Below are 19,760 nucleotides of genomic sequence, written 5' to 3'. Positions count from 1 at the left end.
GTACTGAGTTCATCCTCAGCAAAGTTTTTCAAGATCTGTTGTGTTGGCTTATCTGTCCATTATCTGCAACATTCCTGACAAATTTTTCCTCAGTATGGCCAACATTGGTACAAGCAAAATAATGCTTTTCCAAACCCCATTCTGTAAGAGTGGCAAGCTACCCTACATGTGCAATAATGTTTTTCCAAGTTTTGCCATAAACAGGGCAATTACTTTTATAAAATAAAAAGAACCAACCCCCCGCCCCCATGGTGAAATGTCAACAGCTTCAGCAAAATGTGCTTTGTAGGCCCAGATCCTACACTGAGAACTGCATGGACAAACCCCCTCTGACTGCACGGAGCCCAACTGAAGCCAATGGGCCCTATACAGGTGCAGGTGTCTGCATATCTGGTTTTCGATGCAGGATCTGGGCCATAATTTGTAAATTTATTCAGCACATTTTTGCTTTTTCCCCCTGTTCATAGCTGTGCATGGGTAGATCATGGAACTGTCCAATTTATTCATTATTTGAAATTATTCACAAATTGCTTCACTGAATGATTCCTGATCTGCCTGTGCATGCAGCATTAGAAAACAAACAAGAAAGGATAAGATCATGCATACTTATATCTGCTTGTATATAACACCATACTGGCAAGATAATGGATAGTCACACAGTCAGGCCCCCACCCGGCAAGATGCTGTGTGTGGCAGGAGCTACATGCATGTGCAGACGAACAACTTGACTGCTCCACAGTAACCAAGATATTTGACTTTGAACCTGTGACCATATGTTGTTGACCCCTTGAAGCTGTAACTGATATTCATTCAAATAAATGTAATAACTACCAACATTATTCTGCTTCACACATCATTGGGGCTTTATTTTTCTCCTGTTCATTATTATGTCTACTGCAGTAGCACCAAGGGACCCCAAGCAGGGATCAGGGCCCCATTGTACTAACAAAAATTATTAAATCTTGCTACAGAGATTAATGACAAGGATCACGTCAGTCTTGGATGAGTTCACCTTCCTAAAGTCTTTGTGGATGTGACCATGCACAGTTTTTGCTAAACAGTATGTATTATTTCCTCCTTTTTGTGTCAGTAGTTGAGAATCACCCTCAGTCTCACAGCGTCTCATGCAGATTTCCAGTAAAAGCGCAACAGCAGGAGAGTTACCTACAAACATATAAACTGAAAGAAGAAAAATATTATATGTGGCTATTTGAGGGCTTTTCGAGTGTTCAATTTTTTTGACTGAAATATTCCTGGAAAATCAGAATGTCTCCAAGTAGCCAATGTGATCATTAAAGAAATTAGATAAATTTGACCCACCACTTTAATTCCCAATATAGTTTTCTGTACTGTATTGGCATATCCCAGTATGTATGAAATACTGACATAGGCACCTCTGATCACTAGTGCATGTGATTTAGCCAATGGAGTAGGTTTCCATATAGTGTCTCCTTTACCTTGTATCTGTCCATTGGGTCTTCCTGCTGCAGCTGACTCTCTCGCATTGTCTGATACTCTCTCTCATATTTCTTCAGCTTCTTTGTGGGCACCTGTGGAATACAGTCAGACAAACATGCTCTTAGAGAATCACAGGAAAAGGCTTCCAGAAGTCTTTAAATGCAAACATGAAGTAGAGGAAGCTCTGGATATTCCCTACTGAATAAGTATCAGAGGGGTAGCCATGTCAGTCTGGATCTGTAAACTCAGCAAAATATCCTGTGGCACCTTATAGACTAACAGACGTTTTGGAGCATGAGCTTTCGTGGGTGAATACCCACTTCGTCAGATGCATGTGGTGGAAATTTCCAGGGGCAGGTATATATATGCAGGCAAGCTAGAAATAATGAGGTAGTTCAATAGGGAGGATGAGGCCCTGTTCTAGCAGTTGAAGTGTGAAAACCAAGGGAAGAGAAACTGGTTTTGTAATTGGCAACTACCTCATTATCTCTAGCTTGCCTGCATATATATACCTGCCCCTGGAAATTTCCACCACATGCATCTGACGAAGTGGGTATTCACCTATGAAAGCTCATGCTCCAAAACATCTGTTAGTCTATAAGGAGCCACAGGATACTTTGCTGCTCCTACTGAATAATTAATTCCTTATCTCACTGTCACCAGAAAGATGGTGTGAAAGCTGGGGGAAAAGTAACATTTTTGCACTCTACTTTTGTTGACAGTAAGAAGAGGCACAGTTAAGATAAACAGTTATTGATACAGCACATGTGGAGATGATCCTTACTAAGCTTAATGGCGTTTATTTTTAAATACTTCAAAAGGAAACCAGAATCCCGAAGTAGAAACATTTTGAATGAAATCAGGAGGAGGAGAACAGGTATCAATATGGGAAATAAAGGAAGAATGGCAAGAAGAACATGACCGAGGTGGCTCTGCTCTCATTCTCCTGCCCACACCAAATCTGGGCATCAGTGTCCCAGAGTTAAGTGATGCCCCATGACACTGATAAAGCTGCATTGCTCACTTCCAGCCACAGCAGGGATACAGTGAGTCAGCTACACAGATGCAAATCACAAACCGATCTGGTAAACAACTGTGCCAACAAGTCAAGTCACAGACAGCTGGATTTACACGAAAACATCCATCTGTTTTTTTGCAAAAAAACCAGTCAAGATATAGAAACAGCATCTGTATTTTTCTAAGGTGTAGAATGGAGATACTCAGCTTTACATTTATTTTTTAATTGCCTATAATGTGGCTTTGTGTATACTCCCATTACTTTCTCCCTTGACAAGACATTTAACAGCACTCTAATGTCCCCATACAACCCAGAATAGGCAACAACAAAGCTGTCAGCTGTCCAGCATACATTGGCATCAGGCAAGGACATCAGTGGAAGAATATGTCACAGTGATTTATAAAAATATACGTGATTTTCGTTGATCTGTTCCTGTGATATTTCTGCCAGTCTTCTAGCCCCTGACCCCTTGTTATTAAGCAACTGACTAAAATCAGGAGCATTTCATGCTAGTACAGGAGGCTTCATGTGACATTCACGTTGCAGCTACTGGCAGGACGGGGCTGCACCACAACCACCCTGTCATCGTGGTTGTTGGGAAGAGAAGGTGGCCATTCGGCCATGTGGCCACTAGAGGGTACAGCATGTGTGTGTGTGCACACACATGAAGGTGGGGCTTAATATAGTTTCTCTTTTCAATTTTCCATTTAGGGATTTTCTTCCCCTGCCATAGGAAAGGGCCGAGGTGGTTCCCAAAGTCACAGCAGAAAGGGTCTGGGGAGTTACAGCTGGGAGATGTGGAAGCCAATCCTGCTTGCAAGGTGCAGTACACTGCCACAGGGAGTTTCTGTGCTAGACGCGGAGGGGCTAATACAGCACAATGGAACAGTTGCAGCCTATTGTTAAACGTAAACCTACAACCCTAAAATAAAGACTTTGAAGAGAATAAGGAGAACAGGGAAGAATACAAGCAATGTAATAATTCAGGAATGTTCATGAGAATTCTACTTGGATGCCTCTTAAATAAATATATTTGAAAAGTGCTAAGTGATAAGAGGGAGATGGTATTATTATTATTACCTGAAAACATATTGGAATGAAAATAATTTAATAGGAGATGCTCATTTATATGTCAGTTGACCCCATTAAACTATATGAAAAGCAGGGCTTCCTGGGAAAGTACAAACCATTTCATCTTTCCTACCATGCTATGGCTGTTAAGGCTACCTGAACATTCAGCGCTAAATGTACACTTCAAAGTAAGATTTTAAGGAAATGAACCAATCCTACACAAAACCCAATCTATTCCCACCCTGCTGTGATTCCATGATGTTCACTTTATCTTACTCAGAGAAATAGAGCGGGTTCCCAGAATGACGTGTCGCTAAGATACCTTCCAAGCTTATGTCTCTTGTGCTGTTGTGTGATGCTTTGCATCTACCAGCTATTGGCACAAAACAGAGAGAGAAAAAGAAGGGAACGACAGGCGGAGAAGCATGTACCGATATAAAAAGCATGAGTATTTATGAAGGAAAAGGAGAATTAGACTAGAAATTACTGCACCTTGAAGTGCTATATTGCAAGGTAAACAATTCTTTTAGACAATGCTGAAAATTTTAGATCTGTATTGGAAATTTCAGATCAATGACAGGACAAAGCCACCAAATCCCAAAGAAAGGGGCATAGTGAGGGAGAAATATAGTAAATGAATTGTTGTACCAATCAATTTACCTACTTCTTAATATTTTTAATTAATAGTGGATCAAATCTTTAAGGTGCACATTCAAAAGTGTGCAGGCTAAATCTCATTACACTCACAAGGTCTGGGTTTGCATATATGCATATATCTACAGTCATTCACTTACATACCTCCGTAGTGAGCACCCATTCTATATACATAGGGTGTATACAAATATATTAGATTGGCTAGACAGGAAGATAAGCAGAAGAAGCCAGAGAAGAATTGCGTGGTCATCTGTACTCCTTACTTTCAGGTATTTATGAGTTTAAGTCAAACCTTAATGACATATGAATGTTTATTTCGTATTTAGTGTTCAACAGAACTACCAATTAAGCAGGCCCATCATCAATACTTTCTATATTATGCACACTTCTATTGCATCCACCACTGAAGTCCTCCTGGATGGTGAAAGGGACTTGCTAGAAGGCCGTGATGGTTAAAACATGGCCTCAGTGCAGACTTACCAGTTCCTCAGAGGTCCAAACATCTAAAAGAGCTGGGGGAGTTTCTGCACAGCTTACAAAGGAAGCATGAGGCCCAAATTCTTGTGTTTTATATCCTGATATCTAACTAGGTACTTATATGGCCACAATCACTATAGCATCCAAGTGCCTCACAAACACTAATCACTTCTCCACCTCACAAGCGTATAGATTATTACCCCATGTTACAGATGGGAACTGAAGCACAAAACAGCCTAAGTCACACAAGAAGTTTGAGGTAGAGCTGAGAATTGAACCCAGGTCCCCTGAGTCCCAGTTCAATGCAAGACCAACCTTATTCTCTTCTTTGTAATACAAGATAGCCAGGCAGAAGAAAGGCAGTAAAAAGATATGGGTTGGGTAAGCAATAACCTATACTAGGATATTTGAAGGAGGGCTGAGAGACATTTCCGTGAAACACACAACTACAAAGAGCACTGTATTGAGGCTTTATGGCATCATTTGAGTGTTCTGTAAGTGAAATGGATGAGGACTAGTTCTCCTTATTGGGACTGTGTTAGAGGCCATTAACAGGAACCTAAACAGTCAGTTTAGTATGCAGCCAGTAGTATGCAGCACTCCTTGTAAAATTTTTAAAACATACTTGGCCACCTGCTAGGAACAGCCTTACTTGTTTGGTTTAGCTTATTGTTGTGAGCTGGCTGAAGCCTTGTTATGGGATGCTAAAACCACATTGAGATTGAGAGGTGTGAACACACCCTTCAACTAACATGAGGCTAAGACCCCACCTAGGACAAAAGTAAAATACCCCTGAGCCAATGGTTCATCAGGCTGACACGGTTAAGACATGTCAGTTTCATAGCCAATGGTACACAAGGAAGCAATATGGCCAGCATCATGTCCACCTGCCATAGTCAGCCCTAACCGGAAGGAGCAGGTACCATTTTGCAGCTGGGTAAACTGGAAGTCACCTTTCAGCATGAGATTGAGCAAGACTCAAACCCACTGTACCTGTGAATCCACCCAAGTTTTTGCTGAGTATTGTTTTAGGTAGGTGTGTGTGCAGAAAAACAGAACACAGGAACTGAGAACAAACAGAATACAGAGAAAACCAAAAGCAAACAGAGAGTCAAGCAGTAACCTGTGGGCATAGTGTGATTCTGGGAAAAGCTAGAGAAAGAAACTCTCATTCTGTTGGCTGGAGAGGCTCGAGGGCTATAAGTTAAGAAACTGCTCCTTTTTGTTCTTGATTACTCCTGCATTTGTAGAAGCAAGACTCCATACATTCCTTGTGTGACATAATGTACCTCAAAATAGCATCCTGTAACCCCCACATTCACCACTTGTAGATGGTTATGATATTTGTACAAAGAACGCTTTCTAAGGTATCCTATGAAAAGTCATGATTTGCTGGAACTCGTTCTGTCAAAATATGTATATCATCTTTGTATACGGAGTTATGAGATTTTGCTATTTTTCCACTTATGCCACATTCCTGTCATCACTGGAAAAGAATACTCAAATACAGCGAAATACTGTTCTGGCAATTTGAGAAAAAGCTTCCACTAGGAAAACATTCCACTCCAGAATAATAATCCCATATATTATAAACTTTACATATGCGTAACAACTGACATGCGATCTCTACTACTATCCAGTAGCAGTATTCTCCAAGGAGTCTGACAAATTATTATAGTTCTTTCTTTTCCTGGATCCATGCTGTTTTGCACTAACTCCCTGATAAAGTTTGCCCAACACATGATCCCAAATTGTGATCTATTGGTTTTACAAACATCTGACATATATCTAGGCCAGGGGTTCTCAAACTGGGGGTTGGGACCCCTCAGGGGGTCACAAGGTTATTACATGGGGGGTTGCGAGCTGTCACCCTCCACCCCAAACCCTGCTTTGCCTCCAGCATTTATAATGGTGTTAAATATATAAAGTGTTTTAATGCATAAGAGGGGTCGCAATCAGAGGCTTGCTGTGTGAAAAGGGTCACCAGTACAAAAGTCTGAGAACTCCTGCTCTAGGCCCTTTCATAAATAATTGCATTATGTTAGCCATGTTTCACTCTTCATGAATTGTGGCTGAACTGAGTATGCTCATAAAAGTGTCCATGAAAGCTTTTGAAATACTGATTTCTTCTTTCTTTAACACCATGAGGCGTATGCTGGCTGGATGGCACTGTATCAAATTTAGGATTTATAAACCTTGCTTAACCATGTATCTCAACATCTCATATTCCATTCCTGTACATTTGATGTTTATTTTATTGTATTGTATTCTTCACAACCAGAGACACACAGAAAGCCAGTCATGCAGTAGATCTCAATAAAACTCAAACACAAGGAACTAAACAAACAAAACTTCCCTTTGAAGAAGCACAAGACTCTCACTCAGGCAAAAACAATGCCATTATCAAGTCAAGTGAACATTCAATGATCATTACAATGAGCTGTCAGATGGCAGGTGAGGAAAAATAACACAATGCATCTTTAGCTTGTTCTCCAGGTTTACAGGAACAAAAAGATCTACAACTGCTATAAGGCCACCCTCTTTGAGGAGGAGTCTCAGGCATGGCAGCACACTGCTCTCTACGAGCTATGGGTGGCCAGGACAAGAAGGGATCAGTGTCCAGTCAACTTCTGGAGAGTTTTCATTCATCCAACAATAGTTTTAATAATTTATGGACAATCCAGACTGATCCTGCTGTATTAATGAATTCCACATCTACATCCCCTTTTCCCCGAGGATCTCAGAATGCTTTACAAACAGTCATTAGGCCTCAGTTCCATGTGAGTTTGTCATGCTCATTTTATAGATAGGGAAACTAAGGCAAAAAGATGCTATGTGACCTGCCATGGCTTCAAAGTGAGCAAGTGGCTGAGCCAGAGATAGAATTCCCAATTCCTAAGCTGCAGCTCTAACCACTAGTCTTCGTTAAGAAGTGTATTTTCATTCTTTACCTGTTCTTTATTAGTGGTCTTCCTTTAACTGTAGACCCACCTTTCTATATACTGCTTCATATACACTAATAACTGAATAGCCAACTCAATCTGCTAACTTCTATATTCAGTTAGATTTATTTCTGCACTCCTCTAATGCTCTCTCTGGTTTCTATATGGAAAATAAACCAAACAGTTAATATTTTCTTCTCACTTTCTTTGAAGTAGGTGATTAAAGTTTTCGGCTTCACTTGTTTGTCTTTTCCTTGGTATTAGAGTTGTCAAATGTCTAATCACACAAACACAAACATCGTTGCCCCGCCCCTTCCCTGAAGCCTCACCCCACCACTTCATCCCCCCTCCCTCTGTTGCTTGCTCTCTCTTACCCTTGTTCACTTTCACGGGGTTAGGGCAGGGAGTTGGGGTGTGGACTGTAGGCTGGGGCCAAGGAGTTCGGAGTGGGGGGGGCCACTGGGCTGAGCCTGGGGCAGGGGGTTGGGATGCCAGAGGGGGTGAGGAATACAAGCTCTGGGAAGGAGCTTGGGTGCTGGAGGAAGCTCAGGGCTGGGGATTAGGGTGTGGGAGAGGGTGATGGGTGCAAGCTCTGCGAGGGAGTTTGGATGTAGGAGCGGGCTCACGGCTGGGGCAAGGAGTTGGTGCAGGGGGGGTGCGGGCTCTGGGAAGGAGTTTGGGCACTTACTTCAGGTGGCTCCCGGGTGGCAGCGCAGCAGGGCTAAGGCAGGCTCCTTGCCTGCCCTGGCCCCATGCCGCTCCTGGAAGCAGCCAGCACGTCCCTGTGGCTCCTGGAGGGAAACCAGGCAGCCCCTGCAGCTCCCATTGGCCACAATTTCTGGCCATTGGAAGCTATGAAGTCAGCACTCTGAGCAGCATGCGGAGACATCCTGCCCCTCCCACCCTCAGGGGCTGCAGGGACATGCCGGCTGCTTCCAGAAGGGGCGTGGGACCAGGACAGGCAGGGAGCCTGCCTTAGCCCCGCTGCGCCACCTGACTTTTAGCAGCCTAAAGTTTCTGTTTGGCTTCAGTAGCCTCTGGGAGACACAGCTCAATTCCAGAAGACTCCCAGCGAAACTGTGAGGGTTGGCAACTCTACTTGGTATTTCAAGATTAGGAGGAGAAATTAAATTACTTCAAAGTCAAGATGCCACCACAATCTAATGATTTTTTAGATGAATGAATGCTTAACTTTCTCTACATTTACAGTCGAACAATACCTAATAGTAAATGTTTGGCTTATTGAAGTATGTCAGCTGAGGACCAGAAGGGTTAGACTAAGGGTATGTCTACATCTACAATTTTGCAGCGCTGGTTGTTACAGCTGTATTAGTACAGCTGTATAGGGCCAGCGCTGCAGAGTGGCCACACTTACAGCAACCAGCGCTGCAAGTGGTGTTAGATGTGGCCACACTGCAGCGCTGTTGGGCGGCTTCAAGGGGGGTTCGGGGAACGCGAGAGCAAACCAGGGAAGGAGACCAGCTTCGCCGCGGTTTGCTCTCGCGTTCCCCGAACCACCCTGCAAACCGCAGGGAAGGAGACCTGCTTGCTCGGGGGTTCGGGGAACGCGAGAGCAAACCGGGGAAGGAGACCAGCTTCGCCGCGGTTTGCTCTTGCGTTCCCCGAACCACCCTGCAAGCCGCAGGGAAGGAGACCTGCTTGCTCGGGGGTTCGGGGAACGCGAGAGCAAACCAGGGAAGGAGACCAGCTTCGCCGCGGTTTGCTATCGCGTTCCCGGAACCACCCAGCAAACCGCAGGGAAGGAGACCTGCTTGTTCGGGGAACGCGAGAGCAAACCGGGGAAGGAGACCAGCTTGATTACCAGAGGCTTCCTCAGGTATGCTGGGATACCTGCTTATTCCACGGAGGTCAAGAAAAGCGCTGGTAAGTGTCTACACTTGATTACCAGCGCTGGATCACCAGCGCTGGATCCTCTACACCCGAGACAAAACGGGAGTACGGCCAGCGCTGCAAACAGGGAGTTGCAGCGCTGGTGATGCCCTGCAGATGTGTACACCTCCTAAGTTGCAGCGCTGTAACCCCCTCACCAGCGCTGCAACTTTGTGATGTAGACAAGCCCTCAATTCCTAACCAACACTCAGAATACAGAGTAGTGAAAACGAATTAAGATCATACGTAGTGTTTTGGCTTGTATCACAAGTTATTGTACCAGTTTCTTCCAGTTAATATCATGTATTAAAAAGAATGCATTCAGCTAAACTAGGGCCAAGGAAGGATAATACAGCTCCATTGAAACAGCTGATTAAGCTTATTTAACGCTTGAATGTAATAGTCAAATTTACAATGAAACGGTCTTGAAGCTTCACTGCATTGTGTAATAATTGATGCAGATCACTGAATTGTCCTTTCAATAATAATAAGATTTCTAAGAGGGCTCTAACAGTACCTTGAGATATTTGTCATAGTGGATTAGATTCAAAATAAGATAAGTATTCTGTCCACACCAAAAAAAAAAATTAAAAAAAGAAAAAGAAGCCACAGTGGGTTTTTGGCAGAACACAGTAGACTCCATTCATCCTTCTTGTAATCTACAAGAAATCTAATCCAGAGGACTAATATACCAGACATGATACCATGCAAGACAATCCAAAGAATTTAATTCTCCAGACAGATTCCATTGAATCACATGCATAAAGTCCCCATGGGAAAAAAAGGGCACATTTGAACTGGCAACATTTAATTTTTACTGGGTAAAGTTAAGGTTTATCGTGAAAAACTTCTGACACTGTTAAAGAAGAAATATGGAGCTCATAACAAGTAGCCTGTGCACATGGAAAATTCACAGGTTGGAACAACAACAACTAGGACAGAGGTAGAGGAATTCCGCATTTCTCCTTTTGTCACTGTCTTGAGAACAGCTCACTGGTGCCTCAGAGACCATGCTGCTTTATAGTAGTCTTGAGATCAAACTACAGACAATGCTTCCCTCAGAGAGAATGCTTCCCTCTACCAAGTGCCCTGAAACATGCAGTCTAAAAAATCCAACACTGGATGCCAACAACCTAACTATTGGCTAGTCTCCTACCTCTCTTTCTCAGGCAAGATTATCACGAAGGTGGCAGAGTGCAGTTTCCAACAGAATCTCACCTTCAGTAATATGTTTCATAGTCTGGCTTCAGGCCAGGTCATAGCACAAAAAAAGACAGTTACCTTTTCTGTAACTGGTGTTCTTCGAGATGTGTACTTCATGTCCATCCCATATTAGGTGTGCGTGTTTGCCACATGCACTGGTGCTGAAAGTTTTTCCCTCAGCAGTATCCATAGGGAACTGGCTCTGGCACCCTCTGGAGTGGCACCTACATGGTGCGATATAAGGGGTGCCAGCTGCCCCCACCCTCAGTTCCTTCTTGCCAGAAACTCCGACAGTAGGGAAGGAGGGTGGATCATGGAATGGACATGAGCAACACATCTCGAAGAACACCAGTTATGGAAAAGGTAACTGTCTTTTCTTCTTTGAGTGCTTGCTCATGTCCATTCCATATTAGGCGACTCCAAAGCAGTACCCTTGGAGGTGGGTAGGAGTTCACAGACGTCTAGATTGCGACACAGCTCTGCTGAACCCAGCACCATCTCTGGCCTGCTGAATGATGGCATAATGAGCGGTAAACCTATGAACAGAGGACCACGTTGTGGCTCTACAGATGTCCTGGATAGGGATGTGCACCAGGAAGGCCACCTGTGCTCGTGTCAAGCGGGATCTGACAATCAGCGGTGGCGGTGGAACCCCTGCCAGGTTGAAACAGATCCGTATGCATGAGGTAACCCAATCAGAAATCCTCTGTGAGGACACTGGGTGACCTTTCATCCCCTCTGCTGTAGCGATGAAGACTTGAGTTGATTTTTTAAAAGGCTTGATACAATGCCAAGACTCTACGCATGGCTCATATATGGTGCTGGGGGAACACTGCGCATGGAGGCTGTGGTGCTCGGTGCGGATTCGGTCCTCTGCTCCGGTGCCGGAGTGCCAACTCCATTAGGAGCACTCTTAGATGGATATTGCACTCCTTCTTCGTCCTAGGTTTGAAGGACATGCAGATATGGCACTTATCACTTATGTACCCTTCTCGTAAGCACTTTAGACAGCTGATATGAGGATTGCTGATGGGCATAGGCTGTTTGCAGTGATCACAGGGCTTAAAGCTTGGGGACTGGGGCATGCTCCGACCCCAAGCTGGTCCCGTTCAGGACTTACAAAGAGTTTGAGAATACTATTAAGGGTGACTAAGAAAACTACTAACTATGTATAATTATTTTACAGGATTTCAAAGTTTGCAAGATCAGAGATGGAATCAATGCTAGCCGAAACAGCAGACGTTCCAGCACTGTCAATGGCGGCAAGAAGGAACTGAGGGTAGGGGTAGCTGGTGGCACCCCTTATACCGCATGATGTGGGCACCACTCCAGAGGACACCAAAGCCAGTCCCTTACGGATACTGCTGAGGGGAAAACTTCCGGCACCGGTGCATGTGGCAAGCACACACATCTAATATGGAGTGGACATGAGCAAGCACTTGAAGAAGAACAGAGCTTGTTGCTCTGTTTAACAACCTCCGCATAGTGAAGGATAGAGGTGAATCAATTATGCTGATACTCTAATCTAGTCTGTTCAGGTTCTTGCACGGCATGCATCACTATGGAATCTGAGTGCCTCATGCTATTCTACCTTCTACACTATCAGCAGGCGGACAGTCCGTTAAAGCTTCCTGGCGAGATAGGTTCTGCTGCATAAGCCCAACTGTTTTGTGTAAACCTATATGAAAAGGCTCCTTTACATGTAGCATGACGCTCCATTTAGTATTCCAGAAAGGAGGAGTTTACACAGATTCTCCTTTTCTAGCAGCAAGGCAGTCTTAGCAATCACACCTACCAATATTCTTTCATTTCAGTGACAGAACTTTTTTTTTTTTAATTTTTAACAAATCACCTTATTTTTCATGTTGTATGCATAGATTTCATGAATAAGGAATCTGCAGATGAACCACCCCATCCAAATCCTAACTGGAAGCCAAGGAAAACTGGTTGGGCTGAAGTTTGGGTTAGTTTTTATTTTATGCTAACAACAGGATCATCAATTCATTATCTAAATGCATAGGTTCTAATTAGACTAGAAAGAGGAACTCATGGAATTCCAGAGAGACATTTTGAAAATATTCTACTGTACAGTGATGAGTTATCCTGATTCCAGATGATAGTCTCCAGAGCCAGTGGCATAAGATGCTTTGGGGGTTAATCCTTACAAAACATTTCCATATACCTAAAGCCAGCGGTCAACGGCATGTGCATTTCTATAGCCCTTTCAGCTAAGGATTTTATTAATTAGGCCTCAGAATGCCCATGTGAGATAGTCAAGTAGCAGGCGAAAAGAATATTTTTATTAACTATCATTTAAGGAAGGCCAGGACCAACATTCCAAACAAGGTTCTTTTCTCCAAGATCGTATAATCTAAGTAAGTTTATCCTGGGGAACATGGCGTAAGATCAGATAATTAGGGGAAATGTCACTTTGTTTAGGCACTGGGGACAGGATCCTGTTCAGGATAACAGAGTTGTGGATAACTGCAGTTGCACCATCATCAGTTTTGTCCATTGGTTCATATCAATCCACTACCACGTTTTAATTTTTTTAAATGTCATGTTTACATATATTTGAATTGTTGCTGTTGCTCCTGTTTATCTTATGTGATTGTAGCATCACACTTTAACTCAGTATGAGGGATGTCTCTCACTTTTAAAGTTTAGACCATGTCTACACTAACGAGCTTATGGTGGCATAGCTGTACTGATGCAGCTTGTGTAGCCGCTCTATGCTGATGGGAGAGAGCTCTCCTATCGACATAATTAAACCACTTCCAATGAGCGGCAGTAGCTATGTGGGTAGGAAAGCATCTCCTATCATCATAATACTGCCGACAACGGCACTTCTGACTCAATTTCTCCCCAGGCCCAAGTCAATGAAAAGTCTTAGGGAATGTTACGCAGGAGGTGTGATTGCTCCCTGGGCAAGTTCACAAGGCTCACAAAGGAGTGGAATTGCTGGGGTTCTGCTACACTCTGCATGGGGAGAAAAAAAACAGAGACACTGCAGAGGGAGGCTGTCACACTGTATGTCACAGAGCACTGCTGTATGGTAGCTCTACCCATGGTAATGCAGGGGTTGGTGAGGGGAGTTGTCAGTAGATCCCACCAACACTGCAGGTCCACTGGCCAAATATCGAATACAAAAGGCATGTTACATTGTAGGCTGCAGCCACTACTCCAACTTGGAGACTGCCATAATGGCCATATCATGGTAACACTCCTACTCTGTACCTTGGCTCCAAGCTGGTTTATGCAGGCTCTGCATGGGACTCAGAATTTGGCTCTAAACTAATGGGTTCCAGTAAAAGGATCACTCAGGGCTAACTGGAGAACAGCACTGCTGGCTCTGCTGACAGACCTGTCAATTCTTCAGAAGGAAAGGAGGAGGGCAATATATACTGTCCAAAGGAGCTAGGGCTTTCTTCTCCCAGCTTCTCCTGTTCCACTCATCCTTCTGCTAGTCACTGCAATGAGAAGGAGGGTAGCTGGGGGCTAGGAGAGGACGGCAGAACTGTGTCACAGTACACAGGGAGGAGGAAGCAGTGCTGTAACATGTGAGTTAAATACAGTGCTGAACCCAGGGGAAGGAGACAGTCCCAAGGACCTCTAACTTATAACAGCTTCCCAAAAGAATAGCCAGAGTTCTCCAGCCATCTCCTTTCCTCTCCAGACAGACAGACACACCCTATGCCGGGAGCTGCACAGGGCCAGCCCCACTCTGCACAGTAAACAACCCTGTACTAGGTATTCCTAGATAACCGGTTAAACTAGCTTTCCAATCCCCTTCACAACAGCTCAGACTCCTTGAAGGGATTGCAGGGGAGTATAAAACTGAGGCCAGTGGCATTGCAGCTAACATATGTGATAGGAGAACTGGCCAACTCAGCAAATTCTGGATCCTATTCACTTTACCATCGCGGAGCTGGTGTGCCTGTTAATTTCTCAGAGCACCTCAGCAGAAGCACTGGTTGGAAAAGAAAAAGTTGATTTTGCAATTGGTAGTCAGAGCAAACACAGAAAAGAGCAAGAATGCTAGAAAATTAGGAAAATACCCTCCACAATGTTTTTGAATCATGCTAGGAAGGGGAAAAAAATCCCTGAAGCCAAGAGACCATAACTAAACTGAGTGAGGATTAACTTCCCAACTTCTTACTTCCAGTATGTGAAAACCAATGCAAATTAATTTTATCATCTTACAACCTGTGGGCACAGTGTGTATGCAGCCACTATCCTATTAACAATGGGCCTTTAACCAGGTTCAGTGACATCTAGATTGCAAAAGCTGTAAACACTCCACCTTAAACATATTTAGCACAGCCAACAGCTTTCAGCTAACAAGCAATCAACTGAGTGCATCTTGTGAAACCTGCAATTAGACTGGTGAAAACCATCTGCCCAGCAGACTGGATAAGCAGATGCCTTAAAATGATACAAGCCATAATACATGGCTTGTTGTCTACAGATCGTACAGAAAAGGCTATTGAAAACCGCAGTTCTTGACATGAGGGAGATTTAGTGGTTACGGCATTAACCTAGGACTTGGGAAACCCAGGTTCAAGTCCTTGCTCCACCAGACTTCTTATGTGACCTTGGGCAAGTCACTTAGTCTCTCTGTATCTCAGTTCCCCATCTGTAACATGGCAGTAATATCACTTCCCTGCCTCACAGTGGGGTTATGAGCACACAAACATTAAAGACCAGGAGGTGCTCAGATATTCCGGTAAAGGAGGCTATAAGCACCACAGATGGACAGACAATTTGTGAACCGAGTGACTGGGTTTGTGGATAGCAGGTGCCAGAGGAGAATTCACAGTGATGTTCTGTATGGAAGGTACCAGCTGTATCCCATCCTGCATCTTCTGGCTAAGGAAGCAGGGCAAATAGACACAGATTGGATCAATGATGTGCAGTGAATGAGGCACGAGAGCACAAACTGAAGAACAAGGATAAAAAAAACCTGAAGCACTGTTCAACCTCCATACTGATTAGCAACGTGATAAAACTTTTTGCAATAAATGGATTCAGAATGAGTGAAAATGGTATTATACAACTGAGGGCTAAATGAGAACGTTATTTTTAACTCAGATTTTCACCTTGATAGGTGAGCGTTTACATTTTGTTCCATCCACCAGTTAAGGAGAAGGCAGGCTTCTATAAAAAGTTTTATTGCTTTTTCCACTGGAAATTGGTTTCAGATAAGCTTGTTTTTGTCATCCTAGCGAAATCATTTTCTTATGAAAATCCCTCCAAAGATGGTGGCTTTTAGCTAACAAACAGAGAAGTGAAGCTTGCATTTGTTATTGTCTTATTTATGCAAAACATACTTAGTGCTTACAGCAGTGAAGCATGTTTCATCTTCCAAGCACCCTGTAACGCACAGAGAGGAGGACTTCAGTCTGAGAGACATATGCTGGAGGTCTCATGTAGCCATCAGTGAAACATCATTAGCGCTTCTAAAAATTATGGATGATAATTTTCTAACATAAAAGGCATAGCACCCAATACAAAGTACTATATTGGACTTCATTATGATACATAAGGATAATTCATCACTGGACTGGAAGTTGGTGGTTGCCTAGGAACCAGGGATCATGACCTGATTACATTCAATATGGGCAAATAGAGGACAGTCCCAACTAGTAATATACCCCCACACACACTCACTCTCTCACTCTCTTAGTTGGGTACTTCAAAAGGGCTAATTTCCCAAAGTTGAGGAAAATTATGAGTGAAATTGAGTGGGAGGAAATTGTAGACAGAAAAAAGTGAATGAAAACTGCAAGTTCTTTAAGAAGAGTTTATTAGATGGCCAAAAAGCCACAAATCCAGAACCAAGAAAGAGGACAGCGTTGTTTAAAAGCCTATCCTGGTTAGTGGTGAAGTGAAGGCAGCATTAAGAAATAATATATATACATATACCAAAGGAAAAAAGGGGAAATAGATGGCAATCAATATAAATTGGAAGTTATTAAGTGTAGAAAATTGATAACGGAAGCTAACAATATCAAGGAAAAATCCAGGATGGCAGAGCTAAGGATAATAAGAAGGATTTTTTAAAGTTTATTAGGAACAAAAGAATTCTTAGCAACAGCATAGGCCCTGTACTGATGGAGATGGTAACATTTTTATTAATGACATAGAAAAGGCAGAAATTTTCAGTAAATATTTATGTTCTGTATTTGGAAATAAGTAGGATGATTCACTCATATCACATGAGAATGATGAAGTACTTTCCAGTCCACTAGTAATTAAAGAGTTAAACAATATCTACAGAGGGATAAACATTTTTAAATCAGAAGGCCCAGATAACTTGAACCAAGAGTCCTAAAAGACTTGGCTGAGGAGATCCGTCCCACTGGTGTTCATTTTTAATAAATCTTGGACATTCCAGAGGACTAGAAGAGTACTAATCTTGTGCCAAGATTCATAAAGGGCAAGTGGGATGACCCAGGTAACTATAGGAAAGTTAGCCAGATAGCAATCCTTGGCAAAATAATGCAAAAGCTGACATAGGGTTCAACGGATAAAAAATTAAAGGACAGGAATATAATTAATGGCAGCCAATGCAGTATTATGGAAAATAGGTCCCGTCAAACAAACCTGATTTCATTCTTCGAGAAGGTTACAATTTTTGGTTGATATATATATTTTGATTTTGTACCACATTACATTTTGATTAAAAATTAGCACTATACAATATTAATAAAGCATAAGATACACTGATTAAGAACTGGTTAACTGACAAACCTAAAAAAGGAGTTGTTGATCAGCGAGTTGGGATGTCTAGTGGGGTTCCCTCAGGATCAGTACTAAACCTGATGCTATTTAATATTTTCATCAACGATCTGCGAGTAAATATAAAATCACTGCTGATAAAATTTGCAGATGACACAAAAATTGATGGAAAGGTAAATAATGATGAGGATAGGGCAGGCATACGGGGTGACCTGGACTACTTGGTAAGCTGGGCCAATTTAAACAAAATGCATTTTAATACCGCCAAATGCAAAGATATACCTCTGGGAACAAGGAATGCAGGCTGGCCACACCGATAGAGCAGGGGATTGTATTCTGGAAAGCTGTGACTCTGAAAAGGATTTAGAGGTCATAGTGGACAAGAAACTCAACATGAGCTCCTAGTGTGATGCTGTGGCAAAAAGGGCTAATGCAATCCTTGGATGTATAATCAAGGGAGTAGGAAGATGAATTTACCTCTGTAAACCGGCTATTGCACTACAGAGCATTTAAAAGAAACATCAGAATCAGCAAGCTAATGTGCTTATCCATAGATACTCGAGGCAGTGGTATATATCAGGGCAGGAGGGAGTGGGGTAAATTACTGCTGTGATTGGGAACGAGGAAGTCAAGTTCCTCCCTGTAAATTTCAGGCTACTTCCAATGAGGAAGAAGGCAAAGGGAGATGCATTTCTACCCCACTGCCAAAAGGCTCCACTTCTTGGGTGCCCAAAAGTTAAGTAGACTCCTTTGCTTTTCCAAGTACTAAAAGTCCCAGCTGTCCCGCATCCAGCTGACAAAAGCAATTGCTTCACCTCTGACAGCTTGTACAGTGTTTTAAGAATACGTAATAGCAAAAATCTGCTTTAAACATTAAAAATTTGGGGCAGCATAAAATAAATCAAATTTTATGTAAAAAAAATAAAGAATGCTATACTGATTATTCCCTTCCATATTTAATTCAGTAGGTTTTTTTCATTTACTTAAATATGCCTCAGAATTTCCACCCTGCTACAGAATTCAGCCTCTCAGAGCCATAAAACATAGGGCCAGAGAGAATCGAGGTCCGCTTTACCACAGAGTTCACAGGTAAGTCAGTGGTGAAAGCAAAATATACACTGGCAACTGTCACACTATTTACCACCTACATGTACGTGAGTATTATGGAAAACATATGCTTATCCACTATTTCCCAGATCCATGACTGGCATTAAATATAAATGCATATGCAAACATTTCTGAAAATTTTACTAGACAGGTGTCTGCATCACAATTATTTCCTTGTTGTCAGTCCCAGGAGAGAGGCCAAGAACTGAATGGCTGCTGGAGAATTAACTCCCCCTTTGGCCCTTAGAGATCTTTACATTAGTGTTGAGGCACATGCAGTGCCATGGGATGATCTGCACTGCCACTGTGTATGCTATACCAGTTTCTCTAGATAAATGGAAATCAGAAAAGAATCTAAATATGATTCATTTGAGAGGGGAAAGGAATTGTGTTTAGACTGTTTAATCCCAGAGGCTCTCAGTACAGTACCTTTCATGAGCAACAGTTACTCAATTAAAAAAAAAAAGCCAAAGAAATCATAATAGAAAATATTTTCACTTTCAAAGAATCTGAAATAAAAAGGTAAGCTACTGAACAACAAAATAAGCTGAAGTCTTTCTATAGCATCCAGTGACTTTGGCCCCAATCCTTTAATTAGCTCCATACAGGCACACCCCTACACTCAGAGAACCCCACTGAAGTCAATGGGTTTGTGGGTGGTAGAGTTCATTATAGGCTTGAGGCCTCTGTACATAACAAAAGGATCTAAATTTCACAGGTTCTCTCTGTGCAGTTCACGTTCTTTGTGATGCTGCTAAGGGAAAAGTGTTGTGTCATCATGGTTACATAGTTAAGAACACTGGCATCACAATGAACGTAAAATAGTGTATGTAAATACAACATTCGCACCTTGCTCAAACCAAATAATCTAATCAGCCTCCAGCGGATAGGTTAATTATTCCCCTGAAATCTAGCCAACAAATAAATACAAGGCCTCCATTGTCACAGGTAGATTCAGAAGGTGCAAGTAACCTGTGAATATATTTGTGACTGTTTAACAGAATCTCTCAGATGAAGTATCTATCTCACACATTGCTGTGGCTTCTCCAGGAGTAGATAATTGAGAAAAAACAAATAGAGAACAAAGAAAACATGAGGCCTGCGTTTGCTTCTTTTAGGCGTTGTCTACATTTAAAGCCAGGTCTACACAGTTTTTGGACCAGTGTAACTATTACAGTCTTTTCGTACAGGATTTATAT

At 42.6% G+C, this 19,760-nt stretch overlaps 2 protein-coding genes across 12 annotated transcripts in view; both read right to left on the bottom strand.

Annotated features, from left to right (window-relative positions):
- RABGAP1L (RAB GTPase activating protein 1 like) overlaps positions 1–19,760 on the bottom strand; it is a 567,720-nt gene that overhangs the window by 19,887 nt on the left and 528,073 nt on the right. For 10 of the 11 annotated variants that reach the window (XM_050963018.1, XM_050963014.1, XM_050963015.1 and 7 more), the window contains one exon: positions 1,458–1,550. In XM_050963018.1, coding sequence (XP_050818975.1) covers positions 1,458–1,550 — 93 coding nt within the window. Of the gene's footprint in view, positions 1–718; positions 1,180–1,457; positions 1,551–19,760 lie in introns of those variants that run through there. The other variant, XM_050963020.1, reaches the window with a different exon arrangement.
- LOC127055383 (uncharacterized) overlaps positions 1–19,760 on the bottom strand; it is a 306,171-nt gene that overhangs the window by 27,338 nt on the left and 259,073 nt on the right. The window lies entirely within an intron of this gene.

The sequence above is a fragment of the Gopherus flavomarginatus genome, chromosome 7 (assembly GCF_025201925.1).
Source record: "Gopherus flavomarginatus isolate rGopFla2 chromosome 7, rGopFla2.mat.asm, whole genome shotgun sequence".
In the NCBI taxonomy this organism is placed as follows: Eukaryota; Metazoa; Chordata; order Testudines; family Testudinidae; genus Gopherus; species Gopherus flavomarginatus.
Note: the sequence above shows the minus strand (reverse complement) of the source record. Positions and strands in the feature narration are given on the sequence as shown.